This window comes from Balaenoptera physalus, assembly GCF_965194825.1.
Source record: "Balaenoptera physalus genome assembly, chromosome: 14".
Lineage (NCBI taxonomy): Eukaryota > Metazoa > Chordata > Mammalia > Artiodactyla > Balaenopteridae > Balaenoptera > Balaenoptera physalus.
Window position 1 is genome coordinate 28,285,450 of NC_138893.1, and position 18,687 is coordinate 28,304,136.

Consider the following 18,687-nt stretch of genomic DNA (forward strand, 5'->3'; position numbering starts at 1 on the left):
GTGCACTGACACTCTCCCCGGGCACAGAGGGCACTGGGCACTGCACACAACCAGTTCTTTAACCAGCCATGAGTGGGTGGCTCACCAGGCTGAGTTTTAGTTTGCTTCAAAATAACAGACCGCTGCCATTCCTGATGGCTTCATTCTCATTGTAAGCATTGATAAGAAGCCCCATTTTGATGCCCTAGGTGTGGTTTTCTAAAAGCCGTGGGGTGATGGTGAATCAGAAGCACTCCCGTCACCTTCTAGGGCCTGAAGTCACCATCCATACAGGAGCTTGTTAGTCTAAGACCAACAGTGTTCTTGGACTTGAGCTGCATGGAGTGTCCTAGAAGGCTTAGTAAAGCCCAGAAGGCTGAGTCCTGCGCCAGAGTTTCTGAATCTGTAGGTCTGCCGGTCAGTGGGTGGGACCTGGGAATGTGCATTTCTTTTTTTTTTTTGGCTGCCCCCAGGAGGCATGTGGGATCCTAGTTCCCTGACCAGGGCTCGAACCCACGCCCCCTGCAGTGGAAGCACAGTGTCCCAACCACTGGACCGCCAGGGAAGTCCCTGCATTTCTTTTTAAAAACATTTTTATTTTTTAATGTTTTTATTGAAGTATAGTTGATTTGAATGTTTTGGGTATACATTTTACATATATATATTTTAATATATATATATAAAATATATGTTCTTTTTCGGATTCTTTTCCATTGTAGGTTATTACAAGATATTGAATATAGTTCCCTGTGCTATACAGTAGGACCTTGTTGTTTATTTTATATATAGTAGTGTGTATATGTTAATCCCAAATTCCTAATTTATCCCTTCCCCCCCTTCCCCTTTGGTAATCATAAGTTTGTTTTCTAGGTCTGTGAGTCTATTTCTGTTTTATAGATAAGTTCATTTGTATCATTTTTTAGATTCCACATATACGTGATATCATATGATATTTGTCTTTCTCTGCCTGACTTATTTTACTTAATATGATCATCTCTAGGTCCATGCATGTTGCTGCAAATAGCATTATTTCAGAGCATGTGCATTTCTAACAAGTCACCCCGTGATGCTGAGGCTGCTGGCATGGGGACCCACGTTGAGAGCCCCCACTATTAGCCAGCACCGTGAGCTGGAACTATGTTGAGCTTCCAAGAAGCAGAGCCTGAGGCAGGGATTAGGGGGCATGAGGGAGGGGGTGCTCTTCTGGACAGAACCATGAGAGAGAGTGAGGGAGGCCTGATGGGGAAGGTGGTGAGGAAGGATGGGTCTCAGGTGTAGTCTGGCCCTCAGTTTATGCTCTGGAACAAACAAAAGAGTTGCCCTGGCTTTTGTAGCCCTCAGAGTCACCACTGGCTGTGGACCAAGGTGGAGAAAAGTATAGCCTTTGTCGAGGATGGTTCTCAGAGACGAGCAAAGCCGTGAGCCTCTGACAGCTACTCTCCCAGCAGCCGGGGGCAGCAAGGCAACGGGGCAGGGCAGGAATAGAGTCAACTCAGTGTTCTAGATCCGTAGCAGGGAAACTGGAGGCCCTGGAGTTACGTAAACTACACAGAGGCACACAACTAGTATTTGGACCTGGACTGCCCGACTCCTGTGACGAAGCCCTGTCTTTCCTACAGGTGCTCAGGGCCCACCGCCCTCTGCCAGTTTCCTTTTAACCGGGACCATTTCCCGATGCAGAGTGAAATTGACTTGCTGGCCCTGGGACAGGCACCTGCCCCTGCGAGAGCTCTGGGAAAGACCAGCTCGCACTGTGGAGAGAGGGAGCAGACTGGCCTGGCCACCTCCTGCCCTTGCAGCAGGATATCTTCCAGAAACCAAGGCCAGGTGCCATGTGTCCTGGCTTCTGAAAATTTCTGTACTGGGGACACCAATCACAGGCGCTGGAAAATGCCCAAACTCCTGTCAGTCTTGTTCTCGGTAACCTGCCCCAAATGTCCACTGGCTTTGCCTTATTCAGAGATGCCAGGATAGGGCCACCCAATAGAGGGGGGCTCTATCAGTAGTGACAATTATGTGGTCAGGTGGGAAGGGACAGGGGAGGTGTACTACGTGACAGGCACTCTGCTAAATTCTTGATATTCGTCGTCACATGATTCCTTGTAACCCCCCTAGGAGACAGGTCTTGTGTTTCCTCTGACACATGGGAAAATGAGACTCTGACAATTTAAGGAACTTGCCCAAAATGTCTTAAACTGCCCAAATGGTTAGTGTCAGAGAAGGATTTGAATCAGGGTCTTTCGTTCCCCAAAGTCTCTACTTTTAACCATTCTGGTAATCCCCCTCCTGAGGCCTTTGGGGTCGTCATTAATTGATCAGGCACCCTCATGCGTGGCCGTAGTCTCACCTCAGTTTTACTCAAAAACAGGCTCATAACTCTAAGTTACAACTTTACCATTTGTGTGGATTCCCACACACATTTAAAAAAATTTTTGCATGTTGCAATCATGGGGTTCATAAGCCTTCGATTCCTTTCTTTCAGTTAATGTTGCATTGTAAGTACTTTCCCATAGTGTCACCATTTTAAAGGCCCTACATTCCAACCTCAGGCTCCCCAACTAGGCTGTGATGGGTGTAATAATGGTCCCCCGAAATATGTCCACGTCCTCGTTCCCAGAACCTGCGAATATATTACCTTTCATGGCAAAAGGGACTCTGCAGGTGGCATTAAGAACCTTGAGATGGGAAGATTATCCTGAATTATCTGGCTGGCCCAATCTAATCACAAGAGATGTGACGATGGAAACAAAGTTTGGAGTGATGAGGGGCCATGAGCCAAGGAACGTGGCAGCCTCTAGAAGGTGGAAAGGCAAGGAAATAGGGTCTCCCCAGCCCCTCCCACAGGAGTGCAGCCCTGTCGACACCTTGATTTTAGCCCAGGGAGACCCATATTGGACTCTGACCTCCAGAACTGTAGCGTAATATGTTTGTGTTGTTTAAGCCACTAAGTTTGTGGCCGTTTGTTACAACAGCGATCAGACACTCATACACAGCCCCTGCTTGTCTGACGGTGGCAGTCTCCCTCCTCCCTGCTAGAGATGATGACACTTCTCCATAGCTAATGCTTGTTGCATGTTGTTCTAATCTGGGCATTGTGCTACGGGCTAGCGATTTAGGTCACTTATCCTTTTTTCAGGAACTCTGTGAAGTACGCATCAATATCTCCATTTCATAGCAAGGAACCAAGGGATGCTGAGTCACTTGCCCAAAGTCTCACATGTAGCTAGAGACCCTGGGACTTTGTGGCCTGATTCCAGTGAGCACGGATGCCTTGGTGATAGTGACCATCTGGGTCTGAGTGGGGGAGGGGGGGCAGCTGCCTTGGTCCTGCTCATTAACAATCATAACCAGGGTCATTTATCGAGCATTAACCCCGCCTCCCACCCCAGCCCGAGCACTTTACATACGTTACCCTTAGTGCACGGATGGCAAGGCTGGGCAGGAGGTGTTATTATGTGCACTTTATGGATAAAGAAACTCAGAGCGGGTGAGCAACTCCCTTACTGCAGGTGAGCTGAGCTGGGATGCAGACCCAGGCCGGTCTGGCCCCAGGCCTGTGCTGACTGTGGAGTTCTTAAACGTGGTGCCACAGGACCAGAGCCAGGAGATTTCCGTCTTCCTCAGCTTTATTGTCAGTTCATCATGATGTATCAACTCTGCACAGAAATCCATGACATCTTTCAGGTCTTATATTTGCGCTTCACAGGAAGTAATCTGTGCACATCATCTTGGATGACTGTCTCTGTCACTCAATAGTAGGGATGGATGGAGACAAGCCACAAGTCTAGGTCGAGCTGACGGGGGTTCTTTTGTCACCCAAGGACAAGACGAGACATAGGCTTTGGACGGGTCCGTGGTAGCCCTTGAAATTGCCATGTCCTGACCTCTTTGCAAACTCGAAAATACTATAGCATATCATTTTTCCCATAAAATGCTTTAAATTTTATCTGAATTCTTTAATAAACCCTTCTCATGAGTTGATAAAGACAATATGCTAATTTAGAGAGCTGCTTTCTTAAATCTCTTCTTTCTCATCACCAGCACCAGCGGCTGGGAAAGCATTCTTTGTAGTCTTTTGGAAAATCACTTTCCCCAGAATGTCTGCATTTGTGGAAGTGACATTGTGACCCTGGGTTGTGGGGATGGGGCCACACAGACTCTCATCATTACCCCACCTTCTTGTGTTTGAACCACATTCCTGCAATAGCAGCAAGACACCCAGGCAGACGTCCTAATACCGCTGGTTTGCCTCACAGAGTGCTTTGTTCTTCTACCCAGCTTTCCGCGAGGTGTGCAGGGCAGGATGGGTGGATGAGGAAATTCCGTAGAGCGATTCCGTAAACTTGTCCATTGTTTTCAGGCTGGTGGATGGTAGAGCCAGGACCAGAGCCCAGGTTCTACAATTCTTGGCCCACTGCTTTGTGCTTTTGGATCCGATGATATTCTCGGCTATTGCTACGGCCAGTATTTATGTGGATTGTGGTCTACGGTGTCTCATTTATCCTCACGGATATCATCACAAAATTATCCTCAGATATTCCAAAGCAGTTTCAATATCAGTGTCTGAGTCGCTCAAGACTCCTTCTAAAATGATTGTGTTAAGAGGTTGGATAAAAGTCGATCTTGCAAGTTCAGGCTTTCTTAACTCCAGGGCTGTTGAGAAATCCATAGAAGTGATTCTTCTGCTGGGTGTAAGCTCAGGACATGGGTGAATGTGTGAGGGCTAAACTTGTTCAGTTATTCCTGAGTCTAGGAACGTAAACAGTGGTATGGAAGAAGGAATCTTGCAGCCTGATAAACTAAGTAATAAGGAGCTCAGAGCCTCCATGGAGGGGTGGAGTGAATGAGGGAAACAGACAAGGTTTTATCATGGGTCAGAGTACACTGGATTCACTATTGGTTCATATAATACTTGAGTAAATGACATTAAATTTTATAGTAAAGTTATATACTCCATTTTATCCTTTCGTATACTAAAAAATAGCAATATTATCTCCCTTTGCCTAGGATTGCGGGACAACTACTACAGTCCCCATGATCAAATTGCCCTTAAAAATCTCGAGTCTGATGTTCCAGAGAAGAAATCTGACTTCACTGAGGTAACATATGTTTCTAACTTCTAGAGTAGTCAGCAAAATGCAGCTAATTGTAAAACATGATCACCGGACTACTTGTGATGTGTTTGCATTTTATTTTGTTTAGTCAAAAATGGAACCAACACAGCAGAAAATCTAACCATCAATGACTAAGACTTTACATTAAAGTATGCAGTGTGTATTCAATTATTCCTTTATAATCTTGACCTATAATTTGTAGATTTGCAGTATCAAAAGAGAGTATGGTGATTGAATCTCAATTTTAAACCAAAATTAACCTGCTGGAGAGAGAGGAGGATGCCATTTGGCATCGTGAAGGTGGAGAAGAGGTAGTTTGAAATCTAAGTTACCACAGGTTGTTATAACTGCAAAACGTGTCAGTAGTCTCATTCGGGGAAGAAAATTAGAGGTCATATTTACAAAATGAAATGTTTCTGATTCTAGACAATAAAAAGCTCTGTACACAGTGGTAGTATTGACAATGTATCACATGCCAGGCTCTGTCTAACTGACTCATTTCGTCCTTCCCATGATCCTGGGAGGGAGGTACCGTTGGCTCTCCATATCCACACATTCTTCATCTGCGGGTTCACTCAACTGCCGATTGAAACTACTTGGAAAAAAACTTCCAGAAAGTTCCAAAGAGCAAAACTTGAATTTGCCACACACCAGCAACTCTTTACATAATATTTATATTGTATTGGGTATTATAAGTACTCTAGAGATGATTTAAAGTATGCAGGAGGATGTGCATAGGTTGTATGCAAACACTCTGCCATTTTATATAAAGGACTTGAGCATCCCTGGATTTTGGTATCTGAGGGAGTTCCTGGAACAAATCCCCCTTGGATACCGAGGGACAACTGTACTGTTATTATACCTGTTTTGCAGATGAGAAAATTAAAGCTTCAATAGCTCCAGTAGTTGACTTGACCCAAATCTCGCAGCTCATAAGCTGTCTGGCTCCGGAGCTTCTGTTCTGATCTCGCTCTAAAGGGCTGGCATAGAGAAAGGCTCATTCCAGTGAACAGAACTTAAAATATGGACTCTTCTGCCTGAAAGAATTGTCTGAAGTGTTACCGTTTACAAGGCATCTCTTGTCTTTCACAAATGAAATTCTGCCTCCAACTTTTGTAATTCTAAGAGAGGGTGGAATTGTAAGAATTGATCCCTCATAACATTAAAGTAGCAAGGGTATCTGTAAAAAATAATTTGCCCCCTTAATGCTTATCTTAGGTATTATCCTTTGATTTAGCTTTGCGTTTAATAAAGTTCAACATTTCCTCAGAGACCCCAGGCCTGAAATCTCACATGATGGAGAAAAGACACTGTTCTGGGACCTGAGATTTAGTCATCAATATTTAAAGCCATTTCTATGTGGAACACGGAGCTCCCTGTCTGAAGATTCGAAGATGGGTAGCAATAATTAATGTGTTCCCTGAGAGCAGGAGCAGGAACCCCAGGCTGCAGGGAGGGAAATGAGTTGGAGGAGCCGTGGACCGTTGAGAACCATCCCTGGCAGGAGATGCCCCGTTAAGAAGGAGAGGATAATGTGAAGGTCAACTGCTACTTTTTTTTTTAAAGAAAGATCCCATCTGAAGATCTTTCCCACCTGTTTTTCACATGGAGCTGGTCAAGTTCAGCATTTTCCTGTTGATGTTAAAATTAATCAGTTTGGTCATGAATGATATAGATCTTTGGGGCCATGTGGCTGGGTCTCTGTAACACACACACACACACATTCACATATTCACACTTGATTATTATCTATGACTGAGTTAACGCCCAGAAACCATACCTTCTAAACATCTGCTTTGTAGTGATCTGGATCATCTACTTCGATCAAAGCAATAGTGTGACTTTCAAATTTCCCTCCTAACTTTGAGCTTTGAACGCTTGTCCCTGTGTGTTTGTTATAAGGATGTTGTAAGATGATGAAACACTCCAAACGGATGCCCTTCCTTTGTAACTGCCATAAATCTCCGCCTCTCCTCCAGAGCCTGCACAAGATTGATCACTTTTCCTTTCAAATTCATCGAAGCCATAGAAATGATATGCAGGCACTTCTTCAGCCAAGTGATTACTTAAAAGGAATGAAATATGGAACAGAGTTTTCTTTGTTAAAAAACAGTGTTTAAATTTTCCCTATAACAAAAATAATGGCAACTTCATATAGACACTTAGGAAAATACAGGAATATAGAAATAAGAAAATATTTATATATTTCTTTCCCTTATTTTTCCCATGCATTTTAAAACATAAGACTGTAATGTATATCAACATTTATAGCTTTCTTTTATTACATAACATTCCATCACTGGCAACATCCCATATCATTTAAATTCTTTGTAATCTTTACTTTTAATTTCAGCAGAATATGATGCAGTCGTGCATGCCATGATTTACTTGCCCAATCCCCTTTTAAAATTCATTTAGATTCTTGCCAGGTTTTCACTGTAATACATTACACTGCATTGAATCCTTTGGATTCTAGTAAATGTGTGGAAAGATAAAAGTTGCAGGATGGAGAGGGGGAAAATCTCCAATTTTTCTTTTTTAAAAAATTTTAATTTATTTATAAATTTTTATTGGGGTATAGTTGATTTACAATGTTGTACTAGTTTCAGGTGCACAGCAAAGTGAATCTGTTATACATATACATATATCCACTCTTTTTTAGATTCTATTCCCATATAGGTCATTACAGAGTATTGAGTAGACTTCCCCGTGCGATACAGTAGGTCCTTATTAGTTATCTATTTTATATATAGTAGTGTATATGTGTCAATCCCTGTCTTCCAATTTCCAATTTTTCCATTTTGTCTTAAAACCATCTTTCCGTATTGTTACATACCAGAGTGAACCCATACATTTGAAAACACTCTTACATTCAGGATGAAATACCACTATGTTGGCAGATTACCTAGTGATGATGATACTAGATCAACCAAGTGGGACTAAGCATGCTTGCAGCTAATGCAAAGGTAACTTCAGTTTGTATCTGTGGAGAGACAGGACCAAAGGCTCCACTGGCAAATACAGTTGTACGTTGCAGAACAGCTGTGGAAAAGGGAAGCATTGTCTCATGGAGAAAAATACAGATTTCAAAGCTATAGATTGGATTCGGTGCTTATCCTTTGGAGAAATAAATTGCTACAGGAATGGAAGCATCCTAACTCCCATGGTTCAGGATCTGATTTCCCTGATCATCTGCTGTTTATCTCTGTCTTACTTCAATTTATGAAAGGGAGTCCTTCTTAGTAATATGCCTTAAAGCATAAATACAAAGTTAAAAACAGTCAATAAAATGAATAGAACTATGAAAGCAGTTACCAGCACTACAAAATCGTGCTCGAAACATTTAAAAGAAATCAATATCTTAAAGCAACATTTATGAAAAAGAGAGTGTACAAAGGTAGTGTTGTGTGGTGATGGTCAGGACATAGATGATTCGCTACAAAAGCCAGACACAAACCCCAACTATTTTCATTTGACCTCTCTCTGACCTTGAATGTTCTAAATACAAGATTATTTATCTAATCTGAAATACAAGATTATTTTCTTCCTTTCAAATCAAATCTTACATCAGTTAATTTTATTTTAGATAAAAGACATCTTTTTTCAAAGCCATGTTCAGATAACAGAGGACAGATGGAGTGACACCTTGAAATAGCTTAATTGGGGAAGATATTTGATATAAAAGATGTGATTACTTTTTAAGAAAATTTGTCCTGTTTCAAAAGTAGTTGGTGGATAGGAATATCGAGTAGCCCCTCTGCCTCATCTCTTTCTTGGTTTCCCAGCTCCGGAAGAAGAGCAGGACCCAAAGTGATGTCGTGTAGTCTGTTACGGACAGAATCGTGTCCCCTCAAATTTATATGTTGGAGTCGTAACCCCAGAACCTCAGAATGCGTATTTGGAGCAGGGTCTTTAAAGAGGTGATTAAGGTTAAGTGAGGTAGTTAGGTAGGATGGGCCGTAATCCAATACAACTGGTGTCCTTGTAGGAAGAGATTAGGACATAGACACATGCAGAAGGAAGAAGATGTGAAGACACAGGGAGAAGGCTCGGAGGGAACCAACCCTGCTGACACCTTGACCTTGGACTTCTAGCCTCCAGAACTGTGAGAAAATAAAATTTCTGTTTGCATAAGCCACCCAGACCGTGGTACTCTGTTATAGCAACCCTGGCAAACTGATACTGATTTTTAAGAGGTTAGACCTTATCTTTAGTTATTTCATAGATCTCAATGAGAAAATAAAATTTCATAAATAGAACTTCCCATACAAGTGTATGATATAGATTGAAGGACAAAGAGTACAGTGTTTCCTTTTTAATTTCTCTCAGTTTATTGGTTGGGGCTTTTGTCAAAGCTGAGTCTAAACACCTGAAAAAACTCAGTGGAATTTAACCTAATAATCCCTGGCCTGGCAATCTGATGACCTGCTTGATGTTATGTCTGGTCTGTTAATTCCATGAGTCCAGGGAGTTCCCTCAGCACCCAGCACAGAGCCTGGCACATAGTAGGTGCTCAATAAATATTTGTCTGATGAGTGAATAAATAAATGGTTTGACCATGACTCTATGTTATGAATAACAGAATTTGCATCTAAAATAGTTACTTTCATTCTACATTCACATTCACAAAATTTCACTGTATTGGGTATGTAATGGGTTATGCAACTCAAATAAACTCAAATGCATTCATTATAAACTCCTGTGAAATATGTATAATTTTGATATAAATACCCCCTCATTCCTCCATAGGTTTGATTATATCAGATATCCACTGATTTCTGCTAAATCACAGGACAAGTCACACCCTGGAGTTACATAACATGTTCATATCTTGAGAGGTACTTTCACACCCATCATTGGTTTTGATTTCCACAACTTCCGTATGAGGTAGAGAAGGCAAACAGATTTTTCTTTGGAACTGGGCTTCCTTCAGCATTGATCCCCCAGGAACAGTGTCACCCTGATATCCTGAGCAATGACAGAGCTTCAGAAATAAGTTCAGATTCACATCATTCATTATGTCTCTTTGCTTATCTGTTTGCATTGGATGGGATCAAAGTCACAGTAGCACTTGCCAGCCCCAAGGTAATGAAATGGTGGTTGATTCTCTGCCCATCCTTCTGGGCCTCTAGGACCTCCTGCTGTAATGCCCACAGCCCCAGCACAGCCCCAAGGGCGTCTGTCCAGTGTGGGTGGCCCCAGGCTCCGGGTCGTGGCTCCCCGACTCAGCTCAGGTGTGCAGTCAGGTTGATGTAGCCAGAGTCAGCGCCTTGTCTGCCCTTGTTCCAGGCTGAGATGGCCTTAACTCATTCCTAGATACACACCCCTTGTTTCTGACACTCCTTGTTTATATCAAGGCCAAGGCTCTCATGGGATCTTAAGCCTAAAGGGTGGGGTACCCTCTTAATGTTGGAGACCAGAGTACAAGGAAGGCTGGCCTCCCCACAAGAATTACTGTTTGCTCCTTGCTGTATAGCTGGGGAATCCAAGGCCGCCTCCAAGGTCCTGTGGCCAGTCTGGGAGCTCCAGGCTCAGGAGGGACCTCAGGAGGTCCAAGTTCTGGCCCAGCATCCTTTCTATCTTATCTGTGCAGAAGAATCACCTGGCAGATCCTTAAAAATACAACTTCTGGGCCTTATGCCCTGAGATCCTGATTCACCTTAGGTCTTCAGAGGAAAGGGTTTAGAAATCTGCATAAAATGCAGATTTAAATCCTAGGTGTTTTCTATGCAGGTGATCACTGGCCCAAACTTCGGGAAACAATGCACTCTAAGACCAATGCTGCCCAGTTTCCAAGATGGGTATTTGTTTTCAAAGACCAGTGTCAAAGGAGTTCCTTCTGGGTGTGATTATGCACTTTGTAGATTGCACGGGAACAATTATTATCAGAACGAAATTTAACTAAAACGGGAGTGATAGTGTTCAAGTCAAACAGCCTGGGGTTGGTACCAGGTGAACTTCAGTTTTCTTGTGGGTAAACTACAGCCATGGAACGTGCTAGGTGGAGGGCGGGGAGGGAGATGGAGGGGGAGGGGAGAGGGAGGTGCCTCAGGCATCCAGGTGGCTCTCAGCATTGCAGGCCTATGCAATCAACTGGAAGCTTTAAAAAGCATGGATGCCTGGGCCCCACCCGCAAGGATTCTAATGTAATTGTTGGAGATGAGGCCTGCGCATTGGGGTTTTTACAAGCTCCCAGGCGGCTCACGTGTGTAACCTGCGCTGAGAAACGCTGAAGAGGAGGCCCTATCTTGAAAGCGGAGGTTTCAAGCAGAGCCTGGCTTACACTGGCCATCTGGAAAAAGGTAGCCGTGGTGTTTTTTTTGGTTGTTGTTGTTTTTTAATAAATTTATTTATTTTATTTACTTATTTTTGGCTGCGTTGGGTCTTCGTTGCTGCACGCAGGCTTTCTCTAGTTGTGGCGAGTGGGGGCTGCTCTTCATTGCAGTGTGTGGCCTTCTCATTGCGGTGGCTTCTCCTGTTGCAGAGTGCAGGCTCCAAGGTGCACGGGCTTCAGTAGTTGCAGAACGTGGGCTCAGTAGCTGTGGCTCGCAGACTCTAGAGCGCAGGCTCAGTAGCTGTGGCGCACGGGCTTATTTGCTCCGCGGCATGTGGGATCCTCCCAGACCAGGGCTTAAACCCGTGTCCCCTGCATGGGCAGGCGGATTCCTAACCACTGCACCACCAGGGAAGCCCAACCATGGTGTTTTGACTTTTTAAAAAATGATTTTCAAAATGATGCTCCTATCCATTTCTTCTTCTTCACCTATCTCTTGTCATCTTTTGAATTTGCAACTCACCACGTATCTTTATTATTTATTTTCAATTTTTATTTTATATTAGAGTATAGTTGATTTACAATGTTACCATGTATCTTTCAAATATCACAACGTGCCAGGTGTTGGAGAGTGCCAGGAAAGCAAGAAAACAAAGGAAAAACCAGGAAGGACAAGCTGTCTCTCTTCCTGTGTCTAATAGTAAGGACTACTGAGTAACAGTAAGGACGCAATGAGTAAGGGTTGTTGGGCTAACATCACATGAGCGGGGGTCTTCCCATCAGAAGTCCAGCTGGAGGAGAGAATTCCACTAGTTGAGTAAATGAATATGCATCCTGCTCTAAAGCAAAGGCCACTGTGCTTTCTTATCCCATCTTAGGAAAAGAGAATAATTTGCTCTCATCAAACGCAGGCCCTCCCCCTTTTTGAAAAGACCAGCAGTCCCATGACTCTGTCAGTGTTTCTCAAAGTGTGTTCCCTGGATCACCTATATCCGGGTCCCAGGGATGTTGGTTAAAATGCAGATGCCTGGACCCTACCCACAGACCTACAGAATCAAAGTCTCTGGAGCCCGAGGAACCTGCAAATGTAACATCTCAGGTGCTTCTCAGGTACCTTGGCGTTTGAGAACTGCTGCTTAAGTGCTAAGCACCAGTTATGCCTTCAGGCTCCTGAAGTGAAGATTCTGCAGGCAGTGTGCGGTGAGCAGTTCCCAGGGTTATTTTGGATGCTGTGCGGTTCACGCAAGGGTTCATTTTAAGCACGTAGATTAATGAATGCCAACATAGAGGCTCAGGATCCCGCAAGCATTCACCAGTGCTGGATGCCCTCAGTCTTCCGTGTCGCTCTCTGCGGTGCTTCGCGCACACACGTGATAAACACAAAATGAGGGCAGAGTCTTCCTCTTGGTCTCAACCTGGTTAGATGCTCTATTAAAAATCACAGCACATTGTTTTGGACACACTAGTGATTTACTGTCAGGACATAGGATCTGCTGATTAGGAAGCAGGGTCTGTTGATTAGGAAGCATGCAACACCTTGATCATTATACTGGACAAAAACTCATGCTTATGCAACTGAGCATTGAAATGTAGGAACATCGCATCTGTCTTGTTCCAAATCCCCACCCCCATCCCATTCTGTTATGAGATTGTCATCAGTGTGTTAGTCTGGGCAACTGTCAAGCTTGGGCATTTGATTTCCATTGTTTTGATTTCTGGACTTTGACCCCTGTGATGCCAAGCTTGAGTGAGTGACTGAATTCCAGTTTAGACCAGCAAAGATGGAAGGTTGTGCTGGGGAGGTGGGGACTGAGGGTCATGGGGGGGGCTCCTTGGAATCACATTTACTGTTTCCGTGGAGGAGCATGGAGTCATCTCCCACGTACACCTGTGCCCCCAAATCCCAGCCCTCCTCCAGAATCCTGTCTTCCCTCCTCTGTGAGACTGTGAACCTGTATTCAGGTGCTCCTGGGCCTGGTGAAGGTGATTATCGAAATTTGGCGATCCCCATGGACACAAACACCATTAAATAAACTAAGAGCAGACACCCAGCAGAGAAAAACCATTTCCCCAGTCAGAGGAATTTTCCCAGAATGTTTAATCATTTCACAAACAGATCTGGGTTTCCTGCCCTTCAGATGCTCAGAGGTGTTGGGTGTCAGGTGCGTGTTGAAAGGCCTTGGATGAGAAACACTTGAGTGTTAGGAACAAAGATCTCCAGCATCCTCTTGGCCCTTGAAAGAGTCCCCTGCCTGCATGACAGTGAACTGCTTGAATAATTGCCATCTTTTTCCATTTGCAGGGGACTCTGGCATCTCAGAACACAAAAATGATTTCATCTATAGTCATTTCACAGCTGATTGATGAGAATAAATCAAAAGAAAATGGGGCCGAGTTGCCTGTGCCGTGTGCATATCCCATGAAGCTGTCGCTGGCTAATCGCAGCGGAGTCACTATTAACAGGGCCTTCGAGTTCCTTCCCGGTGGACTAGGAATTCAGACACCGGCGGGGGGGCGAGGCCCTGCGACAGAGCCGCCGCGCAAAGAGGAGAAGCCGTGCGGTGGCTCCCAGAAGGGATTTGCTTCCATCACCATCACGGCCAGGCGCGTGGGGCCCCCTGCCAGCACCCTGGTGTGGGAGGCTGTCGGGGACCCGCTCTGCATCAAGTGCAGGGCCCAGGAGGCTCTGCTCGGGGACCCCTCTGCTCTGGCTGGTGGTGCCGATCCGGGTCGGCACCATGGACCTTTCACCTGCACAGAATTCTCCAGAAACAGCTCTGTGATGGGGCTGAAGGTCCCTGAAGCCCACGCACGGCTGTGTGAGGGACACGAGTACTGGATCACCCATGTGGGCAGCAGGGAGGACCATTTTTCTCCAAGCACCCCACGGTCACAGGCGGGAAAGAGCCCGCTGGTGTTCAGCTCCTGTGTCCATCTCAGAGTGTCTCAGCCATGTCCAAATTCCATCTACTATCTGGACAGGTCCCTGTCTGTCCCCATTGAGCCACCTCGACTTGCTGGCCCTAAGATGCACAGATCCGTTCTGTCCCTCAACCTAAATTGCAGTTCACACAGACTGACACCAGATGGGGTAGATGGCACAGCTAACAGAGCGCCAATAAGCAGAGCCCTGAAGCTGGAGCTCACGGAGGGAAACCAGAACCTCCTAGGCCCTCGCTGGAACCTAGGTTTGCAAGAACGTTTCTTGAAGGAAAACCCGTCGTTGGGGCGGGTACATCTGGGGACCGCAGGAACCGGCATGTGTCCTTGGAGAGGCTCTCCTCCACTGGAAAATACAGCTGCGGGAAGTAACCAGATCACTGTGAGAAAAGGGAAGGAGGACCATGCAGCTCATTGTCCCACCGGTGGTCATCGTCATGCCAACCACCTGTCCATTCACATCCCGGGCTGGAGTTACACGGCAGGTGAGTGACACTCCCATCCTCCCTGCCACCAAGTGCACGCCCCTCCCCACTTCAGGTAATTGGTGTGATTGCCGAGGTGCGTAGTGAGTGAGTTTCTTCTACGTAACTTATTCCAAGAAGCAGTTCTCAGTAATTGCTTCATCTACTCCACTCAAAGTTGACCGTTGATAGCTCCGTGTTGATGTCTGGTTTGGATAGATTTTCTTAGATGATACTTTCGTAGATTATGAAAGGACTTCCCTCAAACTTTTGTTTCCATCAGTAGCTCCAGACCATATATAATGAGTAGGGGACTCTACCCCAAGTGAAGTTCATTCAGGCCCTTGTCATTCCAAAACAGGATGAGAAGAACCAAGGGCCGTCCACTCCCAGATGTTTTGTCCCTCTGGTATGAACATCTGCACATCTGGAACTCTCCAGAGTTCTGCACTTTTCACTTTTCAATCGGGTAGTTGATGTTGATGGGTTGGCCTTAGAAACCTAGACCACAAAGCTCCATAATGGAGTGTTTGTGTGTGAGAGTGTGTATAGTAATTATGGGACATTTTCAAAAAGAGGCAAACCTGGGACTCTCCACACCAAACAGCAGAAGCAGTAGTTTTCTGATTCTTTAGTTGTGTTTTCTGGGGCAACTCAGCTGGGATTTGATACCTTTCCGCCACTGCCAGGGCCAGGCAGAATTCCCAAGGTCAGCTGTCCTGGGCACCCTTTACCTTTCTTGGGAGATTGGGGGTAGAGGGGGGAGCAGGCCTTAGCCAGAGGCCAGACTTCTCTCCTTCCCTGTGTACACTTCTGCAAGAGATTCTGGTTTATGAATTAGTGACTTTCCACTTGGGGAAAATATTTAAAGATAATAGTGGTAAAATTGAAAATGCGGCATATGCATAATAATTTTACAGTGCAATTTTTGTACATTAAAAGCTTTATTAATTAATAAAAATGACTGTAAAACATTTTAAAGCTGTAATGTGAGTAGAAATGTTAAATGATGTAATTAATTTTAACAAGTGTATATATATTGAATGCTCAGAGACCTTTAAGGCAATTTGACGTGGCTTTCAGACTGATGAGACTGTTGAATGCGTCTGAGTCTGGCAGACTTATTGCAAGAAGGAAAACATAAGCAGCCGTCAGTGTTGCAAAGCTGGGCCTCACTTTGGGTTTTAAAGACCTTTCTCAAGCCAGCCATTTCTTCTTCCTTGTTGATGAAGAGTCTGGAAATACACGACCGACATTGTTGCATGCTCCCCCATTGAAGCATATCCTAGTCTTTGTGCTGTGTCTCATGGTATGAAATAGTGACTTGGATTTACAGCACTTTCACCAAAGGAGCCTTAAAAATCACCAGAGCCAGATCTCAAACATCCATCTCAGAGGAGAGGCGCATGAACAGAGCAAATCCCTTCGTCTTAGTTTTGGCTTTTGGCGCAGACAAGATTTTTGATTGTGACTTTGTGATATGACTACTTCTAGAATTGATTTTCTTAGGCAAAGAGTGCAAGTTAATTTTTACTTCCCATGGGCCGACTTCCCTCAGAATAGCTCTAACCCCAAAGATTCACCTGTGGGGCCTTTGAGTGGCTCTAAATCACATGACCTCATTCTACCATTTGAGGAAGGAGATATTTATGGCGGCCAGGTCACCTTCCTTAGAGTTGCTGATCTATTATTTTCCAGCACGTTGAACGTGGACATGCCACACTAACTCTGATTCTGTTTCCTCATCTGGGTAACTAGAGAAGGGGTTGGATTTGGTGTTCTTGAAGGTCCCCTTAAGCTTGAAAACATTTCCGCTCTATTTTTCTGAGATGAAATCTATAAGGGAAAGAGGTTCCAGGTGACTCTGGGTCCCTCAGTCACGAAGTTCAAAGCTCTAGAACCTTGGGCTCACTGTTGAGGACACATGCGTCCATGTGTACAAATGCACACTCACACACACACACGCATGCACACACACATCTCTGTACGGTTGTGCTCTCTCACTCAGAAACTAATTTGCAATGGAATGCATTTCTGCCCGGGTGATAAGAAAGCACTTCTTGTCCATGCTATAGAATTCTTGCCAGAAATTCATAAGCACAACTCACAGATTCTAACTACCACAGTCTGTCCTAGTATAATCTACACAAGGCTTCAGGGGTGAGCTCTCTGACCTTCTGTCTTGACAAAGCTTTTAAACCTTAATGCGAGTGCTTTCCGACGGTGGCAATGCTCATTAAAACTCCAAGGAACTGTTTGTATTTTCTCATCTGAAACTGGAATCTCGTCTGAGACATTCTTGACAGCCTCCTGTGGCTACATGTGCTGTCAGTGGTCAGCACACTTTACAGTTACTGAATCTGATTCTTTGTATCTGAAAGATTCCAAGATACAGAATGAGCAGTATCCTTGCTAGCCGACTTACATTCAGCTGCAAGGTAGGTTCAGCCTGGGAGATTCTACAAATGGAGGCAAAGCAATTTTAGCTCTAGTCATTGGGTCATCAGACAGACAGTCCTATAAATTGTATTGTCGAATGAGCCTCCGGGACACGCACCCAGAAAGATTGCTAAGATTAGGGAAAATGAGATGCCATCAAATGCTTTGTGCAGAGCAGATTGGCCGTGTCTGCTGGGAAGTAACATTTTTAACAGACCCAGGGCTACCTGTTCTCTTTTCAGAGGCCGAGGGCTTGTGAATTGGTTTCCTCTTTGTTCATTTCCTTGGTCCTTGTAAGTTTGTTACTTACATCTCCACTGTTAGAAGCATCCTGCTAGCACCTGCTAGATGGACATTGTACAAATCCCTGCACCTATTGTAAGGAAGAATGTCACCATCACCATCACCACCATCATCATCATCATCATCATCATCCTATCAGTACCCACAACATTTACTGTGGGAATCCTAGATGCCAAGCCCTGGGCTACTTCCATTGTATTTATTACTTCGAATCATTCAAATCATTCTGTAAAGAAAATGTCATTATTCCTATTTTGCAGGCAAGACAAATGGGGCTTGAAGATTAAATAACTTGCCCAAGCCCACCTGGCCATGAAGTGCCAGAGCTGAGGACAGCCATGTGTGTTTGGCTCGCACTGTGCCATCCTCAGTGACAGCCCAAAGCAGAGCAGCTAGGATGGTGGGGACTCTCTCGGTGGTGGGTCCTATCTCCACTCTCCCTGTCCAAGGTGATGTTCAAAGACTGCTCATGGGCGTATAAATAATACCAGCATTTGGTGCCCAGTTACCCTGGGTAAAATCTATTAGGAGAGTAAGCTACACAGTTAACTTCTAACTAAATGTAACAAGCCATACCATTTGATAGTTAAAACTTATTGGCTCAGAAATCCCTCCCAGCCTGAAATCTGTTCTCCTGGTGTTCTATGGGATGTACAGTGTTGATCTGAGTGTTTCTCTCCTCACTGGGTGTTGCATGCCTAAACCAGTATTTTTTTTTAATACATTTATTTATTTATTTTTGGTTGCGTTGGGTCTTTGTTGCTGCACAGGCTTTCTCTAGTTGCGGTGAGCGGTGGCTTCTCTTTGTTGCGGAGCACGGGCTCTAGGCATGCGAGCTTCAATAATTGTGGCACACAGCCTCAGTAGTTGTGGATTGCAGACTCTAGAGTGCAGGCTCAGTAGTTGTGACGCCCAGGCTTAGTTGCTCCGTGGCATGTGGGATCTTCCTGGACCAGGGCTCGAACCAGTGTCCCCTGCATTGGCAGGCAGATTCTTAACCACTGCATCACCAGGGAAGTCCTGCTAAACCACTATTGACTTCGATACGTTACTTACTGCCAGTTTCATTTCCTATTTGTGGCCAAGATCTGAAGCTTTCCCCTGTTCCTAAGACAACCAAGTAGATAGAGCAAAACCACCTGATTTTGTTAGATGCTTTTGGAGAAGACACTGC

The 18,687-nt window shown here is 44.7% G+C and overlaps 1 protein-coding gene across 4 annotated transcripts in view; it reads left to right on the forward strand.

The window, feature by feature from the left end:
• The window catches only part of LOC309642141 ((E2-independent) E3 ubiquitin-conjugating enzyme FATS), a 383,737-nt gene that overhangs the window by 290,862 nt on the left and 74,188 nt on the right, over window positions 1-18,687 (forward strand). For 3 of the 4 annotated variants that reach the window (XM_082423193.1, XM_082423191.1, XM_082423190.1), the window contains exons 3-4: window positions 4,987-5,078; window positions 13,670-14,792. In XM_082423193.1, coding sequence (XP_082279319.1) covers window positions 4,987-5,078; window positions 13,670-14,792 — 1,215 coding nt within the window. The remainder of the gene's footprint in view (window positions 1-4,986; window positions 5,079-13,669; window positions 14,793-18,687) is intronic. The other variant, XM_082423192.1, reaches the window with a different exon arrangement.